The sequence below is a fragment of the Dasypus novemcinctus genome, chromosome 14 (genome assembly GCF_030445035.2).
Source record: "Dasypus novemcinctus isolate mDasNov1 chromosome 14, mDasNov1.1.hap2, whole genome shotgun sequence".
Lineage (NCBI taxonomy): Eukaryota > Metazoa > Chordata > Mammalia > Cingulata > Dasypodidae > Dasypus > Dasypus novemcinctus.
In genome coordinates, this window is record NC_080686.1 from 109,312,548 (window position 1) to 109,335,013 (window position 22,466).

The window sequence follows — 22,466 nt, forward strand, 5'->3', positions numbered from 1 at the left end:
GTGTAGCGTTGCCATGGCGAGGGCCGGGCGCGGAGCTGAGTGACGGCAGACGGGACCGGAGTGGTGCGCGGCGGCGGCGGCGGCGGCGGCGGCGGCGGCGGCCTGCGCGCGGCGGAAGGTGAGGCGCGGACTTCCGGGGCCTGCTGCGGGAGAGGAGCGGGAGAGGAGCGGGAGAGGAGGTCGGCTGAGGCCGGGAGAGAGGAGGCCGGCCCGGGAGGGGGAAGAGCGGAGGCCGGGACGGGGATGAACTGCGGTGGGTGGGGGCGGGAGAAGAGCGGAGGCCGGGGAGGTAGAGAAGCAGCCAGGCCCGGGGGAATCCTCTGCAAGAGTCTCCAGCCTGCACGGGGCAGGGACAGGGCCACTGGGCGTTGGTGGGTGCGGCCCGGGTGGCAAGTGCTAAGGGTCAGGAAAGGCTTCTGGGAGTCTCTGAATGCGGCCAGTAGGACGTTGCACTTTTTGTCTAAATGTGAAGTCGTTTTGATTCTTGCACTTTACTTATAAGGAAGGCAGCACTTCTTTTATCTCCATTTTCAGATGAGGAAATTAAGGCCTGCAGAGCCTAAGGGATTTGCCCAAGCTTTGGAGTTAGGCCAGAGAGGAAAAACTGGACCTTCTCTGGGGCAAATTCCTTGGCTTTTCAGAGCTTCAGGTGATGTCACTGTAAAGCGGGGTCAGGGCTCCACCTCAGGTATGGGGTGGAGAGGAGAGGCACTAACTCACCCTGGGAGAGCGCCTGGCCTGTGCGGTGTGGAGGAGGTGCTTGGGCCTGAGGGACGGGGTATCCCTTGCTGTTGTGGGCTCAGGATTCGGTGGGGTTAATTCGTTGGGTGCAGGGGGAGGCGTGTGAAGCCCTTGCAGCTTAGGGAAGCTGCTGAGCAGGGTCGTCGTCCTCACCAGCCCTGTCCTTCCTTCCTGTACCCCTCACTGGGGTGTGGGGAGGAGGCAGGGTCCACATTGCTCTAATCATCCTCTCTGGCCCAGCAGAGAACCCGCCTGGGCATCTTTGCCTCCTCAGGTGCTCCCCAGGCATGATTGGGGTCCCCCCACAAGATTGGGGCTCCCCCAGAAGATGCATCTTGCTTGCTGCACCCCGTTCTCTAGAGGGGCCTCTGTACCAGGCTGTGCCGGCCCAGTTCAGTTCAGGACCCAGAGCCACCACCAGGCAGGAACGCAGGCCGTCTGCTGCCCAAGGCCGCTCCACCAAAGGGCCACCAAGGGCCAGAGCAGTGTGGCTCGGCACGGGACTGCTTCCAGGCTGAGTTGTCTTTGGGCTGGTGGCTGCCAGGTGGACTGGTCTCTGCCTGTCCCCTTGATGGATGCTCAGGGCCCAGGGGCCAACTGCCTGCTTCAGAGCTCAGGTCGGGGAGCTTTAGCTGGTCCTTCCATCTTCAGGTGCCCAGGCTAGATTGCCTTGCCTCCTAGCCCCAGCCCTGCGCCCCGGCCTGCTTGGGGCCTTCCTGGAGTCTGTTCTCCCCAGGTGGTTGCCTGGGCAGGCACCTAGGAAGGAGCTCCTATGTCTTTGGGCTCAGACTTTGGGGTCCATGTTCTAGGGATTTTGGGACCTCAGGTCTGTCTCAGTGGCCTGCGTTCAGCCTGGGAAACTCAGTCTTGGGCGACCCAGCTGTCGTAGCTGCTCCAGGCTCCTCACCAGCTCTGCCCCACCCCAGGGTCTGCACCGCAGATGGCCAGAGAAGTCTAGGCAGTGTCTCTAGGCTGTTCTCCTACTTCCAGGCTCCCTGACAACTTCGTCCCCAAGTAGCCCTTTCTGTCTGTCCTTCTCTTGCACAGCCGTCCTTCGTGGCCCTCGTCTCTCCCGGGTCAAAGTGTTGCCCCGCTGGACTTCCTGCTTCTGCCTCCCCCTCTCACCTTCACCTGCCACGCCCAGCCTTGTGACTTACCTCAAGTGCACACCTTCCAGCCGGCTCTGCAGCCTGGCCCCCGGGCCCTTGCCCTGCTCCCTGACCACTCTCCACACTGGCCCACACCTCAGCCTTGGCCCCACAGACCTGTCCGGGAGGCGATGGCCTGGGAAGAGTGAGGAGGACCCGTCACCTCTGCTCCTAGCCGTGGCTTCAGACAAGGCCCTCCCAGCATAGCAGAGTGAGAAAGACAGACCAGGGAGGCACCGGGAGAACCAGAGAGCTTAGTTCACAGAAACCAAGGGCCGATAGGCAGTCTCTTGAGCAGGATGTGATCGTGTGAGGGCCGAAGCTGGGAAGCCCTGGAGGAGGAGTGGGTGGACCTGAGGAAGTGGAGACGGAGCCCCTGAAGAGGGGCTGAGGCCCCAGAGGGCTGCATGTGTGAATGTGTGAGGGGCTTGAGTTGGAAGGTCAGCAGACAGGGAGCGACTGTGAGGCGGAAGAGGGCGGGCTGACGGCGGCAATGGGGGCAGGACCGCCAGTGGCTTGGAGGGGCTCGAGTCCCCTTCTTGACCCTCAGCCCTGTTTCTCTGTGCCAGGCCTCAAGACCCTGGCGATTCTTTGGTCTGACCATTGCTATTTTGTTAAGGTTCTGTGGCTTGCTGTATAGTTTCACCCCCAGAGCCTCCTCCCACTATAGAAGAAGGAGGGTGCAGACCCAGGGGACCCCCAGGAGTCTACAGGGCTCAGCTGACTGGTCCAGTGGGCCTGGCTGTCCTTCCCTGGGCTGGCAGGGCTTGGGGCAGAGCCTGAGTGCACTGGCTCCCTGTGCTCCCTCTAGGATGAGCCTCTCCCGGCTGGCAGTGCATGCTGTCAGCAGCTCTGCATGGCAGCAGTGCACCCAGGCCTGTTGCACAGCCAAAGGTAGGCCTTTCTACACAGACCGACTCTGCTGTGAGCGTGGAGTCTCCTGTTAAATAGCCAGTAGCTAGCTTCTTCATTTGTGCATTTATGAGTGCGTACTGCAAGGCAGGCGCTGAGCCAGCTCTGAGACTACAACAGAATGCAAACAGTAGTGGCACGTCAGAAACTAAGACAGGGTGACGAGGAGCGGATGTAGCTCAGTGGTTGAGTTCCCACTCTGTGCGTATGAGGTCCCCAGTTCAATCCCCAGTACCGCCTACAAAAAAGAAGAAAATAGGGTGATGAGATGAGAGTGACAAGGTGACCACGGAAGACCTCCGAGGATGTCACATTTGAGGTGTGATATGAGTTATGAGGAGGGAGCTAGCTATCCTAAGATGGGATAGAAGAACATCCCAGAGAAGGGACAACTAATGCAAAGTGGAGATGATGAAGATGATGGCACCATTTCAACATGTGTTAGAAGTGTGTTGAATCCCCTCAAATGGCATGCTTGGGAGGGGTCAGGATGGGGAGATTTATGTGATATTTATGCTCCCACAATTAAAAAAGAAAAAGAAACAAAGAATGAAATGCAATCCATGGTCCTGGGTGAGATCTAAGAATGGAGGAGAGAAGGCTCAAAAGGACATTATTAGGACATAATTAAATGTGGGAATATAGAATGTAAGCTTTATTTATTTATTTTTTTAAAGATTTATTTTATTTATTTCTCTCCCCTTCTCCCCCCCACTGCAGTTGTCTGTTCTCTGTGTCCATTTGCTGTGTGTTCTTCTTTTTGTCCGCTTCTGTTGTTGTCAGTGGCACAGGAATCTATGTTTCTTCTTGTTGAGACATCTTGCTGCATCAGCTCTCCGTGTGTGCGGCGCCATTCCTGGGCAGGCTGCACTTGGTTTTGCGCTGAGCGGCTCTCCTTACGGGGCGCACTCCTTGCGCGTGGGGCTCCCCTACACGGGCCCCCCGGGTGGCAGGGCACTCCTTGCACGCATCAGCACTGCACATGGGCCAGCTCCACACGGGTCAAGGAGGCCCGGGGTTTGAACCACGGACCTCCCATATGGTAGACCGACGCCCTATCCACTGGGCCAAGTCTGCTTCCCAGAATGTAAGCTTTAGATCAACATTAAACTTCTTGAAATTGGTAGCTGCACTTAAGGTGTTTATGTAATTGAATGCTCCTGTTTGTGGAAAATCTTCCTGGAACTGTTAGGAGTTGAGGAGATGCAGCCTGCTCTCAGAGGAGAGATGTGTGGATGGAGGGATGGGAGCAGAAGAGGATGCAGCAGAGCTGGCACCATGCCCAAGCGGATGGGTCTGCCTGGGGGTGGCGAGAGTGTGCTGGGTTTCCCTGTATGGGGTTTCTGTTTTTAAAGTTAAGTTGTAAGATATACATAAAAATAATTTTAACAATTTTAAATGGACAATTCTTTGACAATAAGTACACTGACAGTACTGTGTAACTTTCACCACTATGTTTCCAGCTATTTTCATCATCCTAAGACAAAATTCATGCTCATTTAGCAATAATTCCCCATTCTCCCTTCCCAGCACGCTGGTAACCACTGTTCTGCCTTCTGTCTCTACGGATTTGCTTCTTCTAAGCGTTCGTAGAGAAGTTTGTCCGTTGCGTTTGGCTTCTTTTGTTCAGCACCGTGTCTTCAGGGTCTGCCCGTGTGGTAGCATGTACCAGCAGGCCACTGCTTCTTATGGCTGGGTGAGAGTCCACTGAAAGCACAGGCCACATTGGGTTTACCCTTCATCTCTTGATGGACTCTTGGGTTGCTTCCACCTTTTGGCTGTTGTGAATAATGCTGCATTTAATTTTGATAAAGTACCATTTATCCATTTTTTAGTTTGTTACTTGTACTTTTAATGTAAAATGTGAAAATCCGTCATTTCCTACTATAAGGTCCTCAAGATATTTCCCCTGTTTTCTTGTTAAGAGTTTTATAGATTAGTTCTTATATTTAGGTCTTTAATCTATTTTGTATTAATTTTTGAATATAGTGAGAGGTAGGTGTCCACATTCATTCTTTTGCCGGTGGATTTCCAGTTGTTTCAGCATCATTTGTTGAAGAGACTATTTTTCTTCCATTGGATGAACTTGGCACCTTTGTTGAAAATCAACTGGCCATAGATGTGTTGATTTAACCTGGGCCCTTTTTTTTTTTTTAAGGTTTATTCCCCCCTTCCTTACCCCCTGTTGTTTGCGCTTGCTGTCTGCTCTCTGTGTCCACCCATTGTGTGTTCCTCTGTGTCTGCTTGTCTTCTCTTTAGACGGCACCGGGAACCAGTCCTGCGACCTTCTGGAGTGGGAGAGAGGTGCTCAATCTCTTGGGCCACCTAGGCTCCCTGGTCTGCTGCATCTCTTATTGTCTCTCTTCTGTGTCTCTTTTTGTTATGTCATCTTGCTGCGCCAGCTCCCTGCTTGGACCAGCTCGCCACTTGGGCCAGCTTGCCTTCACTAGGAGGCCCTGGGAATCGAACCCTGGACCTCCCATATGTAGATGGGAGCCCAATTGCTTAAGCCACATCTGCTTCCCTCTTATTTTCTTGATCTAGTGAAAACTTTATCCAGGGAAATGGATGTGACTCAAGCAATTGGGCTCCTGTCTACCATATAGGGGGTCCCGGGTTTGACGCTCAGGGCCTCCTGGTGAAGGCAGGCTGGCCCGCGTAGTGAGCTGGCCCATGCAGGGTGCTGGCCCACATGGGAGTGCCACCATGCACAGAAATGCCACCCCAAGCGGGAGTGACCCCCGTGCAGGAATGCCACCCTGCACAGGAGTGCTGGCCTATGCAGAGAGCTGGCACAGCAAGATGATGCAACAAAAGACAAAGAGGAGAGACAATAAAAGACATAGCAGAAAAGGGAGCTGAGGTGGTGCAAGAGAATGATTGCCTTTTTCCCACTCTAGAAGGTCCCAGGTTTGGTTCCTGGAGATGCCTATTGAGAATAGCAGACACAGAACACACAGCAAATGGACACAGAGAGCAGCCAATGGGGGTGGGGGGGAAGAAAAAAAAAAATAAGCCTTTAAAAAAAAGTTTATCCATTTAATTTATATTGTCAAAGAAACAGCTTTTGGTTTCAGTGTTTTCCTGTATTTTTTTTCCTAATCCATGTCTGTTCTTAACATTATTATTTTACTCTACCCACTTTGGTTTTAGTTTTCTCCTCTTTTTCTAGTTTCTAAAGCTGGAAGCTTATGTTGTTGATTGGATCCTTTTTTTTTTTTAGGTACTGGGGCCAGGGGTTGAACCTCGACCTTGTAAGTGGGAAGCTGGTGCTCAGCCACGGAGTCATATTGACGCCCTGAGTTGGTTTTTTCATTTGTTTGCTTGTTGTTTGTTTTCTTGTTCTTAGGGGGAACCGGGAACCTAACCCAGGAGCTTCCACGGGGGAAGTAGGCGCTCAACTGCTTGAGCACGTTGGCTCCCCTCAAGTTTCTTTTCTTTGACCTAAATGTAGAAATTTCCTTCAGTGCACTGCTTTAACTGCATCTCGGATATTTTCATGTTTCATTTTCAGTCAGCTCAAAATATGTTCTGATTTCCACTTCAACTTCTTCTTTAACCTATAGGTTATTAGGAAGTGCATTGTGTCTTAGCATATGATCCATATCAGTGAATGAGTTTGTTTTTCATTCTAGAAAATTTTTAATATCTATCCAGGTAAGCATCCCCCAATTTCAACAATTATCAACTCATGAGCAGTTTTTTCTTAAAAATATTGATTTTTAAATTGTAAAATATACGAAACGAAAATCACTTGATCCATACTTAACTGGACAGTCCTGTGGCAGCACATTGACAGTGCTGTGTAACAGTCACCGCAGTCTATTTCCACAACGTTTTCATCATCCCAAACAGTAACTGGTGCCCTTTAAGCAGTACCTCCCCATTTCCCCTCTTCTGGCCCTGGCCCTGGCCCTGGGGGTTCCGTGATGCTCACTTCTGGAGCTGTGGCTGTGGGACGGCGCTCCTCCCGCTGGCCTCTGCGGCTCCGGGGCTGGCTTTCATCTTCTGTTCTCTTTGAGTCTTTTCAGATGCGCAGGCCTCCGGCTGGGCGGCAGCATTCATTTGGGTCTCAGGGCCCGACACCTTGCTGTGAGTTAGTGTATTAGATTTATTTTGAGGCTGGGTGGCAAAAGGAAAGGAAATTGAGGAGGGAGACTTTGGAGGCACCTCCCCTCCCCCCCCCCCCCCCCCCCCCCCCGCCCAGCCCTCCCCCCCCTCCCCGCCCCATTCTGGGGAGAGGCTTTTAGGCTGTTTCAGGGCTTTGGCCCCTTGGGCCCTGCCGAGATCTGGAGCAGAGCCTCCATCCTGAACCGATGTTGATTAAAGGCTGTGACTGTACAAACCGGCTGCCCCCTGGCAGGGGAGACTGGCAAATGAGGGGCAGTTGCTTTTGAGCCTAATGAAATTTCATTTTTCTGGTCAAAAACAGTTGAACAGCTTCAATTTCGTGTGGTTTACTGGTGTTATGCCAGGGAAGGTTGAGGAACACGAGGCCACCAAGAAAAGACACAGAACCTCGTGGAAGGCACAGAAAGGAACCGAGAGCCCCCAGAGAGGTGGGGAGCCAAAGAGGAAGCCTTGGTGTGAAACCGTAGCGAGTGGGCTACAGTCTCAGGACAGAACTGAGGTCTAGAACAGGCCCACTTTTGTACAGGCACTTGATTTATGCCAGGGGCACTTCAGAACAGTGGGGAGAAAAACAGCCTTTAAGTAAAATGATGCAGGGACAGTTGGATATCCATCCATATAGAGGGGATGTGAGTTTGGAGTTGTGCTAGATAGCTAATGCTGCATAACAAATTACCCCCAAAACATTGAGGCTTAAAGCAACAGCCATTTTTTCTCTTGCAGTCACTGTGGTCAGGAATTTGAAAACAGCCTAGCTGGGTGTTTCTGGCTTGGGGTCTCCTAAAATTGTAGCCACATCATCAGCCAGGCCTGCTCCCCCTGAGGCCCATCAGGCTGGAGATCCCCTTCCAGGATGGCTCCCTTGCCTTCCTGCTGGCAGGAGGCGCCCCCAGCAGTCCAAGAGAGAGCAAGGAGGAGGCCGTCGCTCATTCTCATAGCCACTGAATCCAGCCCACTCTTAAGCGGAGGCCTCTCAGAGCTTGGGGACATACTTTATGACCACCACAGATCCTGCTTGCACTGATGCCTTGTCAGCTCCAGGGGGGTGGCGGGCTTCAGAGCGACCCGCCTCTGCTCCTAGAGTAGTGCTGCACCCAGTTAGTGCTCGGAGCAGCACAAATCAACACGCAGTGAGCATCACCACTCGCCAGGCGGGCAGAACCTCCTGTTGGTGAGGACGGACACAGGCATTCTGGGAGGTCGGCTGGTGGTGTGAGCAGCCCCAGTGCCCTGGAGCAGCCGGCTGTGGAGCCGGGGTGTGTCCCACGAGGGCTGGTCCCTGAGCTGGAGCTGGCCCTGATGGTCACTCGCCAGGTGTGCGGATCCACAGTCGCCTGCACAGCAGAGGGCACCCAGGTGACCCCATTGTTCAAACCTCCAGCCCTAAACTCTTAAGGCAGGTGTGTAGGTGGTGAAACCAGACAGCACCGAGGAAGTGCCTCCAGAAAGGAACAGGTGGGCGCCTTGGGGATGGGTGGAAGTTACTAGGCAGTGGCAGATGTGCTTACTCTACCTTGTGTCGTGTGCACTTTTCTGTCTTTGTGTAATATTTCACAATAAAGATGGTCTTTAAAAGAGGAAAACCTAGACACGTTGGGGGAAGTGTGTTTGAGAGCATGTTCCAGGCAAGGGGCGGTGCCCTCCCGAGGCAGGAGGCGCTGGTGGGGTGCTCTGGGGTCTGCAGGGTGGGGGAGGTGTCCTTGGGGGTGGGGCGGGGCGGCAGTGGTGGCCCTGGGTCTAGCAGAGCCCCGGCTGTGTAAGAAGCTTGGCCCTGACCCCAGGCCCCCAAGTCTGTTTTAGTTTCCTAGCTGTTGAAGCAAATACCATGAAATGGGTCGGGCTAAGCAATGGACTTCCCCCGACTTGGGGGAGACATCCCCAAGGCGATGCTTTCTCCTGAGGACTGGTATCCTGCGGCAGCCGCCCGGGCCCGCAGCCCTCAGCTCATCGCCGGGCCATGCATGGCGTCTGCCAGTCTCCCCTTCTCTGCCAGGTGCTCGTGTGGGGCCTCGTCTCTCCCTGTCTGATTTCCCAGCTGACAAAGGCCTCGGGCCTCAGGGTTAGGCCTGTCTGACTGCGGTGGGTGCGCCGTGGCCGCAGCAGCCTCCTCAGTGGGTCCCGCTCACGGTGGGCTCACGCCCGCAGGCGAGGGTTCAGGTGAAGCACACATTTTCCTGGGGTGCACCCAGCTTAAAACACCACAGTCCACTGTCTGGACCCCAAGAAGACATGTTCTTTCTACACACAAAATACATTGGTTCCATCACAACGTCCGGTAGGACCTGGACTGGGCGACAGGTGGTGGAGGGCCTACAGGGAGGGTGCTCGGCCTTGCCAAGGGGAGGGGAGCAGGCCTGTGCCCAGGCACCCAGCCAGCCCCTCCTGCCCCTGGTTCTCCAGCCAGAGCATCAGCGCCCCTCGCCCCTGCTGGCTGGTAGCACCCACATCCCGCCTGGATCCTTGCCCTGCTGACAGTCCAGGTCGGTGCCCCTGCCCTGGAGGCCGCCTGGAGGGCAGGCACCAAGCCGGGTGGACGCCGGGAAGCGCCGTCCTCTGGGGAGAGTGCTGCGGCGGGCGCCAGCCTTGGGGACGTCGGTGGAGGCGCTGCTGGGCCGAGGGCCTGGCAGGAAAGCCATTTGTGTGGGTGGTGGGAGCAGGGCGGGCTCGGTGGGCCGCAGCCACGCAGTTCCCTGGCTGGCGGCTGGGGGGAGGCCCGCCTGCGCTGCGAGAGTGGGTTTGCGGGCCTTGCGGGGGAGTGGCAGTGCCCCACCCCGAGGCGGTGCCGCGGGGCGTCTCTCCCGGGTCCCCTGTGCCTGGCCCGGACCCCAGGGCATCCGCGCAGGTAGCCCCCAGCCCGCCCTGCTCCTGAGCTGCCTGCGCCCCGCGCCTGGGCTGGGGCCCCCGGGAAACGAGCCCGCCGCCCCTGCCCTGGTCGGGGTTGGTCGTGTACCGCAGATGCTGCCTCACGCCCGGTGGCTTGCGTTTTCCCTCCTGTTTCTTTCTGGGCTTTTTATTTTTAGTGACTTCGGGTTGACACACACCTATGAGAAGCCCCGCAATCCGCCCTTGGGCCATGCCCCGGGAGGGTGGGCTCTGGCCGGCCCCGGGGACCAGCTTTGTGCGCTCCCCTTGGCGGTCTGTAGTTCCTTGTGGTTTTATCACACGTGCTGTTTCCCGGGGCGCCGCGGTGCAATGCAGACCCCCACTGCCCTTCCCAGCCGCAGACCCCAGCCCGTCCCTCCCTCCTGCCCACTAACCACGAGCAGCATGCAGCTGTTCTCCGTCCTGGAACTTTGTCATTTCAAGAATGTTACAGGCTTGTCATCACGCACCGTATGCGACTTTTTTTTAGCGTAGCAGCAGGTTTTCAGGGGAGTCGTGCAGGAAGGCTGTGGGTGCTTGAGTGTGGCTTGTCCCTTGCCCCTCCAGGTGGCTGTGCGCCCTGGTGCCTCCCCTCCTCCTGCTGAGGTGCCGAGTGTGCTCGCCAGGCCTGCGCCTGCGTTTCTAGGCTCGGCGCTGTGGGCGGTTGTGTGCAGGTCGTGTGTTCCTCCAGGCTTCGTTTCTCCTGGCCTAGAAGTCCGGGAGTTGGGTGGCGGGGCCTGTGCTGGTTGTGGGCTGAGGGTTCCCAGGGTACTGCTCCATCCTGCCTCTCCGCCTCGCCAGCGCCTGGGTGGCCCCAGCGTCCAGGCCGCCCTCCTGGAGGGTGCGTTCCCTTGTGGGCCAGCGGAGCCGAGCCTCTTCCGTGCCTCGTCAGCTGCCAGCCGCTTCTCCTGCGACTGCCTCACCCTCGTGTCTCTTGATGGTTTTTGCTTATTTTCTAGTTGGATGTTTGTTTTTACTGGTGAGTCTTGAGAGTTCTTTATGTATTCAGGATATAAGTCCTTTAGCTATTATGTGGGTTGCAAGTATTTTCTCCCACTCAGTAGCTCATCTTTTCATTCTCTTCACAGGGTTTTTAGCAGAGCAAACTTCTTGAAATTTGATGAGGTTCAATTTATCAGTATTTCCTTTTCCTGCATTGTGCTTTGGCGTCAACTCTGTAGAAGTTTTGTTGTCTCATCTTTTGAATTAGATGTGCAGTTCACCTAGAATGACCTTTTAAATATATATATATATTTTTACATACCTACCCCCTGCCCCAAGATGGCTCACTTGTTTGCTTGCTTGTTGGTTTTGCTCATTGTCTGCTCGTCTTCTTTAGGAGACACTGGAAATCGAACCCAGGACCTACCATGTGGGAGGCAGGTACCCACCTGCCTGAGCCACGTCTGCTCTGCTTATGTGTATATATATATTTTTAAGATTTATTTTACTTATTTCTCCCTACTCCCTCATCGTTTGCATTTGCTGTGTCTGCTTGTTGTGTGCTGGTCTTTTCAGGAGGCACGGGAACTGAACCCAGGACTTCCAATGTGGAAGGAGGCGCCTAATCGTCTGAGCCACTCTTGCTACCTGCTTTGTTGTGTCTCTCATTATGTTTTCCTTGTGTCTCTTATAGCATGAGCTCACTGCACCTGCCCATCATGTCAGCTTGCTGTCTGGCTCATCTTCTTTAGGAGGCCCTGGGCTCTGAACCAGGGACTTCCCATTGGTAGGCAGGAGCTCAATCCCTCGAGCCACATCCGCTTTCCTGATTAGAGAAGTTGTAGGTTTACAGAAAGTCATGCAGAAAATATAGAGCACCTGGAATCACTTATTTTTTATTTTTTTTTTAATTTATTTTTAATTTATTTCTCTCCCCGCCCTGTTGTCTGCTCTCTATGTCCATTCGCTGAGTGTTCTTCTGTGACCACTTCTATTCTTATCAGCGGCACCGGGAATCTGTGTTTCTTTTTGTTGCATCATCTTGTTGTGTCAGCTCTCCATGTGTGCGGTGCCATTCCTGGGCAGGCTGCACTTTCTTTCACACTGGGTGGCTCTCCTTATGGGTGCACTCCTTGCGCGTGGGACTTCCCTACGCGGGGCCCCCTGCATGGCACCGCACTCCTTGCGCGCATCAGCACTGCACGTGGGCCAGCTCCACACGGGGCAAGGAGGCCCGGGGTTTGAACTGCGGACCTCCCATATGGTAGGCGGACACCCTATCCATTGGGCCAAGACTGCTTCCCACTTTTTATTTTTCTGAGGTACCGGAGCTGGGTTTGAACCCAGGACCTTGTATGTGGGCAACCAGTACTCAACCACTGAGCTACGCTAGCTCCCCTGCTGGTTTTTTTGTATGTTTACTTGCTTGCTTTTAGGAATCGTATATGGGAAGCAGTTGCTCAATCACTGGAGCTACTTTTGTTCCCCTGGAGTCACTTTTGTGTGTCGTAAGGCAGAGTTCAAGGTGCCTTTTTCCCCACATGGGTATCCAGCTGTCCCAGCGCTGCTCACTGTAGACTCCTCGCTCCCGCCCTGCTGCATCCTGGCGGTGCCCGTCCCTGGGCCTGTCCCTCTAGCCTAAGTGGCACCTCAGAGCCTTACTCTTCTGGTCTTCTGCGTTTCTATACAAAACTGAGAGTTACCTGGCGAGTTTCAAGAGCAAGCGCTGGGGCTGGCCCCTCCACAGGCCTGAGTCTCTCACGCCTGCGCCTGGCATGCCCTGCCTTCTCCAGCCTCCGGGATCTCTCCCTGATGGTTCTGGCTTCGTGGGAGGTCTTGTTTTCACGTCTTCTCGTTGCTGTGCGTCGGTGCAGTAGACTGTGGCCACCTTGTACCTGGCGGCGTCCTCTGTTCTCGTTGGCTCTGATCATTTACCAGCAGGATCTTCTAGGCTACCTCATACACAGCCTGTCCCCTGCGGGGGATGCCCATTCTCGTACCTTCCCTCTCCTTATTCCTGTTACTTGGTTTCCTTCCCTTGTTGCCCTGGCCGAGTGGACCCAGTGGCTTGCCTTGAGGCCTGCTGTGTCCTCCTGGGACAGCCCCGCAGGCGTGCCAGCCCACACGTGGCCTGGTGGCGGGAGGACGCTGCTGCTGGACACTAGGGCAGCTGCCAGGGCCGTCCTGCAGGCGGGGAGCACGGCCTTGTGCTGGGGGGCAGTTGGCTCCCTTCCGCGGAGGCTCTGGACAGCGCAGGGCCCCACGTGGGTTCAGCGGCAGTGGCGGGTATAGGTGATTGTGCTGGGATGTGGCTCGCGTTTTCTCAGGACACAGCAGCCGAGCAAGAGCAGGAGGGGCAGGTGCCGGGCCCTCCAGGGCGTGGAGGAGGGTAGGAGAGGAAGCGCAGAGGCCTCTGCAGGGTGTGCGTGGGGGCAGCTGGACTGCTGGCGAGGCACCGCTCTCTCGCCCAGGTCTGAGTCCTGGCAGGAGGGAGAGGGCCAGAGAGTGATTGTCACAACCGACGTGGAGGAAAGTGGCTGGGGCCCTGGAGGCCGGGTCGGGCCCGGGGGTGAGCTGGCGAGAGGAGGCACGTGCAGAGCGGGGTGCCTGGGACTGAGTCGACAGCACCAGTTATGGGTGAGGCCGAGGCCCGGGGTGCGGGGTCGTGCACGAGGACGTCAAGGCCACCGAGGAGTCAGACAGGAGCCGAGCAGAGGCCTGCCTGACCGCGGGGGGCAGGCGGGGGGCACGGCCGGACGCCTCCAGGCCACAGCTGGGACTTAGGCGAGGGGGGAGCGGGGTCTGTGAGGAGCAGTGAGGAACGAGGGGGGCCGAGGGCAGCGGGGAGGGGGCAGTGTTGGAGGGAGAGCGGGCAGCGGGGCTTTGAGGGCCGAGGGCTGGCCGCGGGAGGTCGGGGCGTGGGCTTGCGGGGCAGTGGCCGGCTTCCAGCTCTGGCTCTGTGGGCGACATTGGGTGGGGCCGGTGGTCAAAAGAGCCCCTCCGCTCTGGCTGCTCCTCTTGCCCCCTCCCTCCTCAGCCAGGGCTCCCAGGATGGGCTCCCCTGCCGGGCCAGCTGCCCCTCTGCGGGCTGCCTGCCGGCCTTGCCTGGGCCTCCTCTGGACGTGGCTCTGTCTTGCACCCTGTGTCCTCTGCCGCCCCTTGGCTGGCCCTTGCCTCGCACTTGACACCCTGGCACCCACTCGGTCTGTGCCCTTTGCTCTGCTGTTTCTCTCCAGTCCCCGTGGACGGCTGGTTCCAGCGTCTTTCCTGCGCTCTACCCCTCCCCCCGTGGTTTCTAAGAGGGATCCGATCACATGGCTTGTTCGGAAGCGCTGGTTCCCAGGGCCTGTTGGGTGCGGGCCAGCTCTGCGCCCTGTCTGACCTTCCTTCCGCTCCTCGCCCCGGCCCTGCCCGCTGGCCCCTGAGCTGCGGCCGGTGCCGCCACTGCAGACCGCCCGCCAGGCAGCCTCCCTCAAGGCTTGTCTTCACCGTAAACGCCCCTCCCTGCAACGCCTTTTGCCGCTTTTGCGTCTGTTTTGTGTTCCTTAGGGAAATGTGAACATCTATTATTTTTGTTCCTTTTATACACTGAAGGTCGCACATTGCACAGTTTTGCACCTTTCTTCCCGCCCTGCACGAGCCTTTGTCTAGGAGATTCCTCCATCGGTCGAGGAGGTCGAGGAGGCTTCCTGTTCTCCCCTTTAGAGGGACGCCCAGTAGTCCACCATTGGATGGCGCTGTCGTTCTCGAGACCCCTCGGCATTGGTCTTTTCAGTGTTACCAGTGCTGCGGCGGCGGCGGTGGCGGCGGCCGTAGGCACTCCTGCCTCCACCTGGCAGGTGGCGGCCCGAGGCTCCTCCTGGGCTGCGCTTTGCAGTCGTGCCTGCCTTGTGGCTCCTGCACGCCGCCGGGCTGCGTCTCCGCCCTCACACGAAGGCCCAGCAGGCCCGGCTGCCGTCTTGTTTCTCTTGCACCCGCAGGGTGGCTGCGGGCTCTGGGGGCTCTGGGGGGGCTGACTGCGGGACCCTCCGCACACGGGGCCAGCACTGGGGCCGCTGTCTGACTGACGGGCGTCGACTCGCTGCTCCTCACGCGCGCTCGCTGCCCAGGCTGGGCCGCCTTCTGCCCCCACCCCTGCCAGAAGGGCTGGGCACGGCAGGGCCTCGAGCACGGTGGGCGTCTCCCAGGGAGACGTGCGGCCTGGGGCCCTGGGCCCTCTTCAGGGGCCACCAGCGCGTCCCCGAGCCCCTGTCCAGGCAGGGGCACACGTCGTCCTGGCGTCCGTCTCCACCTGCGGGGCCTGCAGCGGGTGGGGGTGCTGTTTGCCAGGTAGCGGGGGCCGGGGGCTCTGGCTGAGCGAGGGGCACAAGGCCTGGGCAGCCCCTCGGGTGTGCCGGGGTCGTTTCCAGGAAGGGGGCCGGCGACCGTGTCCGTGGAGGCCCAGGGGCCGAGGCACGCTGCTCCCCCCGCCGGCTGCCGGCCGGGCGCTGGGGCCCAGGGGAGTCACCCGGGGAGGTAGGGGCCTCTGGCTTCCAGACATCCTGGCCCATACCAGTCCCAGCTCGAGGCTTCAGGAGGGTCCCAGAAGTGGGTCAGGCCCACCCCCGGTGCAGCCCGTGCTCCAGGCGCTGCCTGGGGAGCGATGCCGGCCCTCCCTGCACTGAGCGATGGTGCCGACGTGTGGCCCGTATGCACACTTCCACCCGCCGCGAGGGCGCCCACTCGCCCTTTGCCCCCAGCGCCCTGTCCAGAGGCGCAGGCGCCCGTTTCCCGCTCTGCTCTGGAGATGCGCACTGCGGACCGGGCAGCACACGCACATGCTGCTGGAGGCGCGCCTGCCAGCACGTGAGGGGAACAGATGCTCTACCAGGTTCTGGAATGTCCCGAGGCCGCCCGCGGCCCTGTGTTGTACATGCTGTGGTGTACGGGCCAGGGTCCTGTGCCACCCTGCAGGGACGGCCCTTTCCCGCTGCCCCCCTTCCCCCTGCCCTGACTGGCGGCTCTGCCGGGTCTGGGCTTCTGGCGGCTGCTTTCCGTGGCTCATTTTAACCTTGGGCCTCCCGCCCCATTCCTCTGCCCCTCCTTCTCCCCCTCCTCGCTCTTGCCCTCCCAGCCCCCGCCCCTTCATCTCCCTCCTCTCCCCTGCCCGCTCTGGGCACCAGGCCCTGTGCTTGCACTGCGCCGTCCCTGACCCTCACGGGGAAGCTGGGGGGTTGCCGCGAGAGGCGGCATGGGGAGTGGTTGCCGGGGAGCTCTGGGTTCAGGCTGGCCTGAGAACGGGGAGCTGGAGGTGGGCACTGGGCGCGAGGCCAAGGCGGCCCTGTGGGCTGGCGCCACCCCGCCGAGGCCGGCAGCCCACAGGTCCTCGCGCAGCGGTGCCCTTCCCGGGGCCGGCCCTGCACACCCCACGCCCCCTGCAGCCTCGCCTGGGTGTCAGCTGAGGAGGGACCAGGCTCTCTCTGTTGGACATTCTAGGTGGCTTGGGGTGGATTGGAGGCCCGGGGGGCCCAGCCTCGGGGCACTCTCAGCCAGCGTGGTGTGTGGAGGGGTGAGTCCGCCAGGCTCTGCGTGGCTGGGAGGAAGGGGCTGAGCCCAGTGGGTTCAGGCAGGCCAGACCCAGGCGGGGAGGTGCTGGCCTCTGCAGCTGTCCGCTCCAGGTGGTGGCTTGGGGCAGGTGGGCATCGTGACACCCCACCAAGGAAGACGTGGAGCTGGCATTCTCGGGGTGCCTTAGAGGAGAAGCTGGCCCTGAGCGGGGCGCTGTGTGCTCAGACCCTGCCCAGCAGGCAGTGCCCAGCGAGGAGCACCTGACGGGCACTGGGGGACAGGACCTGTGTGAGCTGTGCGGGGAGGCGGGCACAGCTGCCCCGTGGACCTGGAGGCGCCTGGGCAGGGGCTGGGGAGGCGTGTGTCCAGACCCCAGGCCGGCACTCCTGCTGTGCTCCGCGGCCGAGGTAGGAGGGTGGTGTCAGCTTGCCCAGGATTTTCACAGGCGGGCCTCAAAATTGAGAAAACATAAGATAATATTTAATCAGTCCACAGGATGGGTTTTGTTCCAAGAAGGACATCAGGATACTCTCTCATCAAAAAAGCCAGCTCCCAGGAGGCCCCCTCGGGCTGCCGAGCCACGAGCGGGCCTGTGGCCGAGGTGGCGGTCCTGGCCTGCCTGCCCCACGCAGAAGCAGTGGGGACGCCGTGTGCCGGGGACCGGGGCTCCGTGGTGCTCGTGGGGGCCGAGTGCGGGCTGGCGGGTGTGGAACCAGCCGTGGCCCCCTTGGCCCAGGACGTGTCCCTGGTGCTAGCCGCTGGCCTCAGGCCGGTCTGGTAGGTGGCCTTCCTACCAAACCCAGGTAGAGAGGCCTGCCTGGGGCGTGGGGGGTGGGCTGCCCGGGTCTGTGTGAGCCCAGGTGCCGGCAGACCCTGCCCTGAGCCTCTGACCACCACAGGGCACGAGGGTGGCTGGGGCGAGCCCCTGTGCTGGCGGCCTGGGGGGGCGCCTTTTGGGGGGGCCCTCGGCTTCCTCCTGCCAGGAGGAGCTGCAGGGCCTGTGGTCCTGGGCCCTTTGCAAGCAAGCCCGGTGGGGCCGGCTTCGGGGGTCTCCTCGCAGGGGGCGCTCGCGGGGGCGCTGATGCAGGCCTAGACGAGAAGTTGTGTGGCCACGTTGTGGGTGGGCATTGGCTCCTGGGCAGTGTCCGGTGGTCCCATCCAGTGGCCACACCAGCGTGGGGCAGGATGGGCCGCATCGCAGCCAGAGCATTCTGTCCTGAGGGACCCCAGCCAGATGGCCCCTGTGCCCATTCTCAGAGGACAGCCGAGGCGTCGGTGCCTGGCTGGGTCGCCAGCGGGGGAAGGGGCCGGTGCTGGGTGGGGGGGCATCCCGGGGCCCTGGGGGCAGGTGCTGCTCTCTGGAAGGCCTGGCCTGAGGACAGGCAGGTCCCTGAGGCTTCTGGGCCCAGGAGGGCAGTAGCCTGAGGGCTGGGCCTGTGCAGAGGGCACTCCCCTCGGCGGGGAGGTGTCCCCTGGCTTCCTTCTCCCGCCTGCGGCCACTGTGTCCTAAAAAAGGGGCCCATGGGGGCTGGAGACGTGAGACGCAGCCCCTTACCCCCCAGGACCGTTGTCCTGAGCCGCCAGCGCAGAGGGGTCCTGCTTGGCCTGCCTTGCCCTCGGCCTGCCCCCAGCTGCTTCCTTGTTCCTTCCTCCAGATCCTCCAGACCCGCCGGGAACAGGAGCTCACCTGTGGGACCTGCCACGCCTCAGCACCTGGCTGCCTGAGAGCCTCAGCCCTGGGTGGCCCCCTGCCCACCAAGCCCTGATCACACGGGCGGCACCCTGCCCTCCTACCACTGTCTTGCAGGCTGTGCACTGACCTGGGGGGCATTCGGAGGGGGCGGGGAGAGGTGCCGGGCATGGCCGGGCACAGGCCCCACCCAGGGCCCTGAGGCCTGGAAGTGGAAGAGGGGCTTCCGGGGTCCCGGTGGCTGCCAGTCACGGGCGCCAGCTTCCCTTCCCGGACGGCCAGGTGCCAGGAAGCTGGAGCTGTTACCTGGGTAATTAGCTCCAGGCCCTGGGCGGGGGCCGCTCCCAGGCTGTGCACCCTGACCCCGAGGCCCGAGAGGCCCTGCCCATGCCCGAGCCTGGTGACCGAGGCGCCAGAGCTGCCCCTCAGGGCCGCCCAGGCCTGTGGCCAAGCCGGAGGCGGGGGCTCGGGGCCGTGGGGAGGGGATGCCCCCTGGGGGCCCCGCAGGCCCGGCCTGGTTCTGCGTGAGGCCGAGTGGGCAGGTGGCCTCTGCCATGGCCGAGCACCTGGAGCTGGTGGCAGAGATGCCGCTGGTGAGCAGGATGGGCGCCCAGGAGCGGCTGAAGCACGCCCAGAAGCGGCGGGCGCAGCAGGTGAAGCTGTGGGCGCAGGCCGAGAAGGAGACCCGGGGGCAGGGGGCCCACGGGGGGCGGCCGCGGGCAGCCGGCAGCGCGCCACAGAAGCGGGTCCTCTTCCCTCCCTGCGTGGCCCTCCTGGAGGCCGCCGCCCGCAACGACCTGGAGGAAGGTGAGCAGCGGTGCCGCCCTGCCAGGGCCTCGGCCTGTGGGCCAGCCCCCTCCGCCCCGGGTGCCTGGGCCTCGCCCTCCCCGGTGCTAGGAGGAGGGGCCTGAGAGACTAGGCTTTCCCGGCAAAGCCAGTGTGAGGCCCGCCCCCATCTTGGTCTGAGCCTGAGCTGGCCCTGGTGGGGGTGAGGGACCCGGGTTGGGTGCCCCCTCTGGGGCCTGCCACCTCCCTGACCTCCCAGCCTGGGGACTATGGAGGAGGCCACTCCTGCAGGGGCCTCAGCTGCCTGGCCTGGGGCTCCTGCGTGGCCTGGGGCTCCTGCGTGTGGCTGAGGGCGCAGGGGGGAGGCTGCCTGGCCCCCTCCCAGCCTCCCTGCTCCAGGCTGTGCAGCGGCTAGGGTGGGTGTGGCCGTGGCCTCGGGCTGCGGTGGGCAGCCTCCGCTGACCTGCTTCCCCCTTGCAGTCTGCCAGTTCCTGGAGAGCGGGGTCAGCCCCGATCTGGCCAACGAGGACGGCCTAACAGCGCTGCACCAGGTCGGCCTGCGTGGGGGCGCAGGGTTGGGGTGGGGGGGCGCTCCGTGACAGGGTGACAGGGCCGTGTGTCCCCAGTGCTGCATCGATGACTTCCGGGAGATGGCGCAGCAGCTCCTGGAGGCGGGGGCCGACGTCAACGCCTGTGACAGCGAGTCCTGGACGCCGCTGCATGCTGCGGCCACCTGCGGTCACCTGCATCTGGTGGAGCTGCTCATCGCCCGGTACGGAGGGGCCCCTGGGCAGGGGGTGGTCTTTCCTCAGCCCCCTCTGGGGGCTTGCTTTGGAACCCTGAGCCTCCTCGCCCCCAACCTGAGCTGGCCTGGCCTGCATCCGGCGCTGGGCGCGAAGCATGGCAGCTGCCACACTGCCCCCAGGGGCACACCTGTGGGCCACTGGTGTGTCAGGGCAGGAGGCCGGCTGGTGGGCAGGGTGGTCCTCCGCCCTGGGCTGCCTGCCTGGCAAGCACCGCTGGGAGCTCCAAGGGCAGGCGTTGGCCTCCGGCTCTGCTCCAGGGTCTGCTCCACTCCAGGGTCTCCGCCAGCCTGCACAGAACTGCCCAGAACCGCCCAGGACTGGGATGAGGGATTGGGGAAGGGGGGAGGCTGGGCCCAGGTGGAGAGGACAGAGCAGTAGGTGGCTTCTGATCAGGCGGCAGGGGCCCGGGCCTGCGCCCTAAGGCACACCGTTCCTCCTGTGGAGGGGTGGGCGGTGGGCGGTGCCGCCCGAGCCTCGGGAGCTGCAGTCCAGGGGCTGCGTAGGTGCCAGCTGCTGCAGGGTGGGAGTGGGAGGCCCGGGGCGCCACTTCTTCAGCGGGAGGCAGGCCTTGCTCTCCTGCTCAGGCTCCATGTTCTGGTCACCCCCCCCCATCGGGTGCAGGGCAGTCCACCCCAGCCTGCTCCTTCCTGCACTGCTGAGGCGGTGGTGATGCCCCAGGGTGCCTGCACCCCCTCCCCGGGCAGACTGCAGAGCTGGCGCAGAGGCAGGCTCAGCTCAGAGGAGCTCGGCATGCCTGGGGGGCTCCAGCAGCTGCACCTTCTGTCTGCCGCTGTCCGTCTGTCCTCGACCCCATCCCACCTCTTCCCCTGCAGGGGGGCCGACCTCCTGGCAGTCAATGCCGAGGGGAACATGCCCTACGACCTGTGTGAGGACGAGCAGACGCTGGACTGCCTGGAGACTGCCATGGCTGACCTTGGTGAGCACTGGGGGCCTCGCCGGGGGGGCTGGAGGGACTCTGCCCTGAGCCTGCCGCCCTGCAGGCATCACGCAGGAGGCCATCGAGGAGGCCCGCGGCGCCCCGGAGCGGAGCATGCTAGAGGACCTCCGCGGCCTGCTGCGGGCAGGGGCTGACCTCGACAGCCCCAGGGACCACGGGGCCACGCTGGTGAGGGCCGGGCCTGGGAGGCGCCTGGGGCACGCCCCTGGACAGGGCGTCCCCACTGGCTGGGACTCAGGGCGGACGCTTCCCTGCAGCTCCACGTGGCCTCAGCCAGTGGGTTCAGCGAGGCCGTGGCCCTGCTGCTGGAGCACGGAGCCAGCCTGAGTGCCAAGGACCGGGATGGCTGGGAGCCGCTGCACGCTGCCGCCTACTGGGGCCAGGTGAGCCCTGGGGCCCGGGAGGGCTCTGCGAGCCCCAGCCCGCCCCAGTGCCCCTGTGAGCCCCCAATGCCCCAATGCCCCCAGGTGCACGTGGTGGAGCAGCTCGTGGCACACGGGGCCGACCTGACTGTCAAGTCCCTAATGGACGAGACTCCCCTTGGTGAGCTCTGCGGGCCCCCTGCCTCAGGCCGTGATGGAGGTGGACTGGGGGGGCCTCCTGGTGATATGTGCGCCCGCCCCCTTCTCCCCAGACGTGTGTGGGGATGAGGAGGTGCGGGCCAAGTTGCTGGAGCTGAAGCACAAGCACGATGCCCTCCTGCGCGCCCAGGGCCCCCAGCGCTCCCTGCTGCGCCGCCGCACCTCCAGCGCCGGCAGCCGGGGGTGAGTGCTGCACCCAGCCCCCTGCCAGGAGGCACACCCCCCCTGCCGGACTTTGCCCTTCCTTGTGCTCTGCTCTGACGTGGGGTGGCGGGGCCTTGACGTTAGCCGGTGATCCCGGTGCCAGCCGGAGCTCCCGGGCAAGAGTCCACGGGGCGGGGCGGGGCCACGTCCCCTGTACCCTCAGCCTCTCCTCCCCCAGGAAGGTGGTGAGGCGCGTCAGCCTGACGCAGCGCACCAGCCTGTACCGCAAGGAGCACGCCCAGGAGGCCATCGTGTGGCAGCAGCCCCCGCCCACCAGCCCGGAGCCAGAGGACGACGAGGACCGCTGGACAGATGCCGAGCTCCAGGTCCCGCCCCTGGATGTGAGCGCCGCCGTTGCCCCACAGTGGGTGGGTCATGGGGCCCAGCTCAGCCTGGGTGTGCAGAACTCAGGGGCCTCGAGCTCATCAGGGCCATGTGGGGGGTGAGGGGCCCCCACTGCCAGCTGGTGGGCCCAGCCCGTGTTGCGCCCGCAGGAGGATGGCTCCGAGGCCACCAGGCCACACAACGGCCGAGTGGGGAGCCCCCCGGGGCGGCACCTGTATTCCAAGAGGCTGGACCGAAGCGTCTCCTACCAGTTGAGCCCCCTGGAGGGCTCCCCTGACGCCCTCGGCTGGGACAAGGCCCACCACACCCTGGCAGAGCTCAAGCGCCAGCGAGCTGCTGCCAAGCTGCAGCGACCCCTGCCTGAAGGGCCTGGGACCCCCGATTCCGGCCTGCCTGCTGGCATAGAGACCCCCCAGCCTGGGTGTGGCTCCAGGTCCGGGGGGGACCCACCCCTGCTCAAGCTGACAGCCCCCTCGGAGGAGGGCCCCGTGGAGAAGAAGCCCTGCTGCCTGCTCATGTGAGCCGGGAGGGCCCTGCCCTGTGCTGGGGCGGGCGGCCAGCACGGGGGCTTGGCGTCCAGGCTTGGCGTCCACTGCCCAGGACCCCAGACACCTCTCAGGGGTAGGTCCTGCAGGCAGAATCAGACCTGGATGGGGCCTGACCAGAGACTCCCCCTTTACCCTGTCACTCTTGATAAAGGACCGTTCTGCCATCACGCCTTGTGTATCTCAGCCCCCAGCTGGGAACAGGTTTTACTGTGGCCCGGGCCCTGCCCTCCCCTGCAGGCACCTGTCTGAGGCCTGTAGGTGCACG

The 22,466-nt window shown here is 61.4% G+C and overlaps 1 protein-coding gene across 4 annotated transcripts; it reads left to right on the forward strand.

Annotated features, from left to right (window-relative positions):
• Positions 1-3: 3 nt before the first annotated feature.
• On the forward strand, positions 4-22,368 carry PPP1R16A (protein phosphatase 1 regulatory subunit 16A). Of its 4 annotated transcripts, none has more exons than XM_071208091.1 (11): positions 4-118; positions 17,939-18,780; positions 19,240-19,310; positions 19,386-19,531; positions 20,399-20,502; positions 20,567-20,691; positions 20,781-20,906; positions 20,991-21,066; positions 21,158-21,287; positions 21,487-21,676; positions 21,803-22,368. In XM_071208091.1, the coding sequence occupies exons 2-11, from the start codon at positions 18,459-18,461 to the stop codon at positions 22,172-22,174; spliced, it is 1,662 nt and encodes a 553-aa protein (XP_071064192.1). In that variant the 5' UTR covers positions 4-118; positions 17,939-18,458; the 3' UTR covers positions 22,175-22,368. The 4 variants fall into 4 exon arrangements, with proteins under 4 accessions (XP_071064192.1, XP_023438452.2, XP_071064193.1 ...); XM_023582684.3 differs by having other exon boundaries at positions 21,487-21,649; XM_071208092.1 differs by lacking the exon at positions 4-118 and adding an exon at positions 165-179.
• The last annotated feature ends 98 nt before the right edge of the window (positions 22,369-22,466 follow it).